The following is a 6,291-nucleotide window of genomic DNA, read 5'->3' as shown; positions in this document are numbered from 1 at the left end:
AGACTTGCCAACTTGTTAGTGCGAAATTTATGTAATTATGTTTCGAAATAAAATTTAATTCCATCAAAAGTTTCTGCCATATCGTTATTCGTCATCATATCCAGCATCCGAGAATGGATTAAAATGGATTGGATTTTGTCTATTCGAATTCGTATTTTAAACAAGGAAAACTTTTTTTTTTATTCAATTGAATTCAATTGGATTCAATTAGATTCAATTGGATACAACTGGACTGAAAAACTGCGTTTCCTATTCAAAATTATGAATTGAACAGTATTCACTATGTTCACAAACGCACTGAAAAAGCTAATATTATTTTATGATAGAAAAGTATACAGATGCTCTCCAAGCAATTCCTATAAATGAATAAAAACGTATTCGGATTGAAAAGTATACAGATATGCTCCATGCAATTCCTAAAAATGAATAAAAACGTATTCGAATTGAAAAGGATTCATTTTAACATTCATAAATCCGTATTTCTGAAAATTTGAATCCATTTTAATCCATTTTAATCCATTTCAATCCATTCTCAGATATTTATCATAATATTATTATTATACAACATTATTGTACTATATCGTATATAATAAATATATTATAATATAGTAACGTGTATTATTATATTATATATATTATTTATTATTATTATTATTATATTGTTAATTTATCATATTGTTAAATTTTATTATTTAAATTGCGACGTCCTTATCCCCTTTTGGCGCCAGCATTTCACGTTCTAAGTAATAACTTAATATCTGAATAATATCATTTCGAACGAATTTTCATCTCCCATCCGTCCAATTCGCCTTCAACCGTTTAGCCAATCGTCGCAGTTGCTGGATTCACACTGCATCCGATTTTCGTCGTACGACGACTCTGCAACCAATCAGGAAATAAAATTTTGCTTCGCATCGATGATACGATTTCTCTGATAGGTTGCAGAGTCGTCGTACGACGAAAATCGGATGCAGTGTGAATCCAACATCCAACAAGTGATACGCTGTCCGTGGGATTTTTCCCGACGAGAGCGTTTGTGCGCATGCGTAAGTTGAATTCTGTAACTTTTTAACGACAATTTCACTAGATAGGGATATCGTTGCGCAGGTATTTTATATGGTGAAAAAGCTGCGCAATGACAGTATAACGAACTGTCGTTAAAAGTTACAGAGTAGGCCTACAGTCGATCCAGTGCAACTTTTGATGTTTGTAAGGGGTCCTAAATAATTTTCGTGTATTTTTTGCGAGAGGTAGGCAGGTAAGTTAACTTACCTTAATCGACAGCACATCACTGCTTCGTCGTTCAATTGAATTTTATGTCAATTTATTTGCAGATTAGTTATGCTCTTCGCGCAGAATTGGCGGGAATTCGTGTTTACAACGTACGTTACATCCCATTGGATCGGATTGACTGTTAATGTCAGATATTATTTCGTCCCAAAGTTCTTCATGTTTTGACTGAATCCGAATCTAAATTAGTTGTGGATTGTTTATGTTATTCATAATATTAAAAATCAGGAAGTGCCTGCAATTCATAAAACGACGATGGTTAGACGAAAACCTACTCCAAGGTTATTATTTCTGCGTGAATTCTGGGGGTCTATTTTTGAAAAGAAACTTATACGAAAGTTTAGGGACATACTACAATATATACGTTATGTATACTATAATATTTTCCTAGTTTTTCGTATACGGTTCTTTTCAAGAATAGACCTCCAGTTTTCACATTTATCACAATTATTTTATATATTGATACAATAATAATAATTGATACAGTAATTAGTCGTGTAATAGATTATAAGTCTGTCCTTTATTCCTGCATTACCTAACTGGTGCACATGATGTAATAAGTTAAAGTGAAACAAATATATGTTCTCTCTCCAATTTATTATATAGTTCAAATGGTGTAGGAATAAATGGCCTAGTATTCAACCTATGGGCTGCCTGGCCAAATACATGAAGAAGGTATAGGAATAAAGAACAGATCTTGTGTGTCCCACTAGTGCTGTCATTTAATTATATACATCATATTTTTGTATGTATTTATGCATTATCTACTAATCTCTTATTATTTATTAATATATATCATAATTATTTATAAAATAATATTTTTATTGTATTATTTTTTATGTTTAACATCATATTTTTCTAATATTTATATATATTTATATAGCTTATAAATAATGTATTATATTTCAGTTCGTTACATAAATCTTCAAACAAAGCAACACAAAAAGACAAAGTAAGTGAGTCACAAAAAAAAGTTAAATTGAAAAGAAAATAAGAAATTATTCAAAATAAGACCACATGACAAGCTGGACAAATTATCTATTAGATTAAAATTATTATTTGTATTGTTTGATATTATTTGTATATTAAATAAATTATGATATATTTATATATATATACACATACTATCATAAATATATTAAACTGTTGTTCTATATTGTTGACTTTGAATAATTATTTTTAGACAACTGTAATAGTGAATAAACATAACCGAAAAAGCCATGTACTGCAGGAAATTAAAAAGCTAAGAAGAACCACACACTTTCTTATACCTAAATTAAGTTTTGCACATGTAGTCAGACAAATTATCATTGAAATATTTCCTAGAACAGAAGTTTACAGGTAAATATAACACCAATATATTTTACGAACCACAAATTTTCCATCAATTATTTGATACTATTCTTTATATATCCATTTTTAAGGTTGTATGGTTTAATTAATTAAGAAGAGAACAGTTTTATTTTACATACTTTGTAAAAAAAATTTTTTATATATAACAAAATTATAAAAAATAAATATCAGTGTTTTATTGTATACAGTAAAATTTTCTTGAAATATATTGATCTCTTGCTTTTTTATTATTTTAATATAACACACATTTATATATATATATATATATATATATATATATATATAACAAAAAAATTTATAGAAGCAAATATGACTCGATAGGAGATTCTTATAATATTCAATAAAATTATATAAATAGAATTAATTTGTAGGTTACAATCCATTGCTCTTGAAGCCTTGCAAGAAGCAGCAGAGATGTATATCGTACAATTCTTCGAAGATGCAGTATTGCTGACATTTCATGCTAAACGGGTCACTCTTATGAAGAACGATCTAATTTTAATGCGTAGACTGAGAGGCCGCAACGATATCATTAATAGATAAGAATTTGATTTCATATAAGTTTCAATCAATGTTTCAATCATATTTTTACCTTAAGAGGCATTAAGATAAAATTAATTCTTTTCTTTTGAAGTTTTGTTTGACTAAGTGACAATAAGAGATATCTTGCTTTTTTGTATTATTATAGATTTGTAATAACAAAAAGAAATAGGATAAAATGGAACCTATTATATTCAAGTAATACGAAGATACAGCGGCAAATATCTCTTTTACAATGACATACTTATAATTATATTGCACAATCCTGATTGACAGTACAACCTTTAACTATTTAGTATGAGTACTGTTAGTTCTGAAGAACCACTTGACAGATGCGTTTCGGATTGGATTTTAATTGTATATTTTTGAAAGTGTTGCCGATTTTGACTGTGCATATCTTTCTGATGCGTGTCTGGCTCAACTCGTTCATCCTGATGTGCGTTATTGCAGCATAACGACGTCGTAGACGTAGGGTGCCCGTTCGGGCTATGCTATTTTCACGGTTGCATCATATTTTTGGAAAGTGTTGCCGACTTTGACTGAACTTACTAGTACACTTTCTAAAGACGTGATCTGACCGTATCGGCCTCCTATATTACTATTTTGGCAGACGAGAGCCATTAAATAAAGAAGAAGAGAAGTGTGAGTATTGTTCAGAAACAAACATCACAAAAAATAGAGAGCCTTGCTCGTATCGTATAGAATTGTATAAAATTGTGACGATGTATTTACGGTTCAAAATCTCGATTTAGGTATGCTTAATTTAAGTATGTATAATTATGCTTAATTAAAAATGGATATTTTTAATGGGTAAAAACCACTCTAGAGCACGAAAAATAAACTTTATAAATTTTTTTCGAGAAATGAAAAAAATAAAAAAATGTATTTTAGATCTTTGTTGTATATACATTGAAGTGTAAAAAAAATATTTTTTATAGTGATTTTGTTACAAAATGGCGGCGCTACAGCTCTGCAATGGTAACGTCTTCTCATGGACAATGCACGGCCGGAACAATAACTTTGGCAATTTTTAACTTAGAACCTAGAACAAAAAACCAAAAATTTTTTAAACTATATTCCAAAAGCTAAAGAAAGACGTACGGAAATTATAATATTCTATTTTTTTGAAAAAATGGTACGAATTTGAAGTAAATTTAAATGATAAAAAATAGCTGAAAAATTGTTTATATAAAAAAAAATCCGTACGTCTTTCTCTAGAGAATGCAATTTTGAAGCTACAGTTAAAATTTCAAGTAAATCGGTCAAGATTTATGGGAGTTATGTTTCCAGCCAGCTTGAAAAGTGATTTCGAGAAAAATGCATTTAAAGTTTTATGTAACAATCAGCGATAGAAATGTTTACCTTTAATCTGCGATTCCTGCATCATACAATAAGCCTTCCTCGTTGATGTTCTTTTCTTCCTGATCCTTAACCGATTTTAGAGATGATCGAGTCGCACGTAACTGTTATCCTTTATTATTTTCAGAAGGACACCTCTTCGCAAAAACTACAAATCTTGCCGAAAAGTACAACGCTTTAAACTTCTAAATATAACACTTAAAAATTTTTCTCCGCTATAAGACCTTTTGTACCTTATTTCTAAAATCGTAAAGCATCATTTAAGCAAAAAAAAAAAAAACGATTTTTTGAAAATTCTAGAGTGGCTTTACCTCTTAATATAAAATATCCAAAAAATCACTTTTAACTTGACTCAAAGACACGTAACATGATGTTTATCGCATTTTTTTAGACATTCAAAAGATATTAAACGATATTAAAATAGATTGTAGAATTTGTAAATTATTGTTAATTATTAGATGAATATTTATATTACTTAGTAAATTTTGTTCTGTGTTGATATGATAAAAATTACAAAGTAACTAAATTAAAAATTTTATAAATAAAATGTTTGATGTTTAATAAAAGAAAAACGGATAAATAAAATAAGCCTATTCTTTATCATTTTTTTCTTTGCATTGAAATAGGGTTGAAGAGAGATAAATGACTGTCTCGCTAAATAAAATTTATTTCTAAGAAACATTCAAACATTTCGATAAAATCCGTAACTTTATGAAACTTTGGTAAAATATACAGTTTTGCAATAATCAGACGAATCTCTTAAACTATATATCGAAGCGTTACCATTTCGACTTTCGATGAGTGTATAGGCAATTGATATGATAAAAACAGTGTTAAATAGTAAAATATTGTGCGATCTGGGAAACAGTCACGTAATGTATCGAGTGTTCAGTTTTTATGTTCCACGCTACGCACACACATACATACACACACACACAAAAGACGATATTCCTTGTTGAAAGTTGATACAGTTATTTTTTCTTTTTGTTAAAAAGACGAATAGTTTAGGATTTTAAAGTAAAAAAATGGAGAATCATGTAAAATATTCTGATTAATTTTAGAAAAATTTTACCTAAATGGAAACTTGACTTGAAATATAGTTATCAAGATATTTAACTCTGAGATTCACGCTACATACAAAAAAATACGTTGTGTTTGAATAGTAAAGAGAAAGTTAGTTTTTCTTTCTAACTTTTTTCTTTAATATGCAATCTTGACATTCAAACAAGGATATCGCCGAACTGCGCATATCCGAGCACTCCATACAATTGTGTATAACTGTATATAATGTGTTTTCGGTTAGCTGCAATAAGAACAACCATAATTCGTGACCACGCAAGTCACATGCATCTCTTAAAACGCGGTCTAAGAGAAAAGAACTGCCTAGAAAAATAGTGTTACAAATATCGATTTAGCCGCCTTAACTTCCTGTTCGTTTCTACATATATAATATACATATTATATAATTCATACAATACAACGAGAAAATACAATACAAAAAGGCACCTGGAAAAGCAGGCTAATTCGCGTACACACGTAATGCCAAGTCAAGGTTTCAGGGCTTCTACGAAGACACTTGTTTCATCTTTAGGCACAACATTTCGCTATATACTTTCATGGTGTCTGTTATTGTAGAGAAAGCGGATCACAAAGTTCGAATTACGTTTTCATATCGCAAAATTAAATACAGGAATCGCCGACTGCTGAATATTTTCATATGCAACAGTTTAAAAGACTTTTTCAAACAAC

General features: G+C 29.4%; 1 protein-coding gene across 1 annotated transcript; it reads left to right on the top strand.

Annotated features, from left to right (window-relative positions):
- The first annotated feature begins 1,352 nt into the window (after positions 1–1,352).
- Positions 1,353–3,186, top strand: LOC108775928 (histone H3.3). Its single transcript, XM_018542397.1, has 4 exons — positions 1,353–1,571; positions 2,200–2,242; positions 2,474–2,631; positions 3,015–3,186. The coding sequence occupies exons 1-4, from the start codon at positions 1,546–1,548 to the stop codon at positions 3,184–3,186; spliced, it is 399 nt and encodes a 132-aa protein (XP_018397899.1). The 5' UTR covers positions 1,353–1,545.
- Positions 3,187–6,291: the final 3,105 nt, after the last annotated feature.

Source organism: Cyphomyrmex costatus, unplaced genomic scaffold, assembly GCF_001594065.2.
Source record: "Cyphomyrmex costatus isolate MS0001 unplaced genomic scaffold, Ccosl1.0 scaffold11, whole genome shotgun sequence".
Lineage (NCBI taxonomy): Eukaryota > Metazoa > Arthropoda > Insecta > Hymenoptera > Formicidae > Cyphomyrmex > Cyphomyrmex costatus.
The sequence above is the reverse complement of the archived record's forward strand: the minus strand, read 5'-3'. Positions and strand labels throughout refer to the sequence as shown.

Excerpts from the sequence above, each read along its gene's own strand:
- LOC108775928 (XM_018542397.1), top strand. The coding sequence starts at position 1,546 with ATGGTTAGACGAAAACCTACTCCAAG. Across the intron at positions 1,572-2,199 it reads AGACGAAAACCTACTCCAAG|TTCGTTACATAAATCTTCAA; the intron begins GTTATTATTTCT and ends ATTATATTTCAG. Across the intron at positions 2,632-3,014 it reads CCTAGAACAGAAGTTTACAG|GTTACAATCCATTGCTCTTG; the intron begins GTAAATATAACA and ends ATTAATTTGTAG.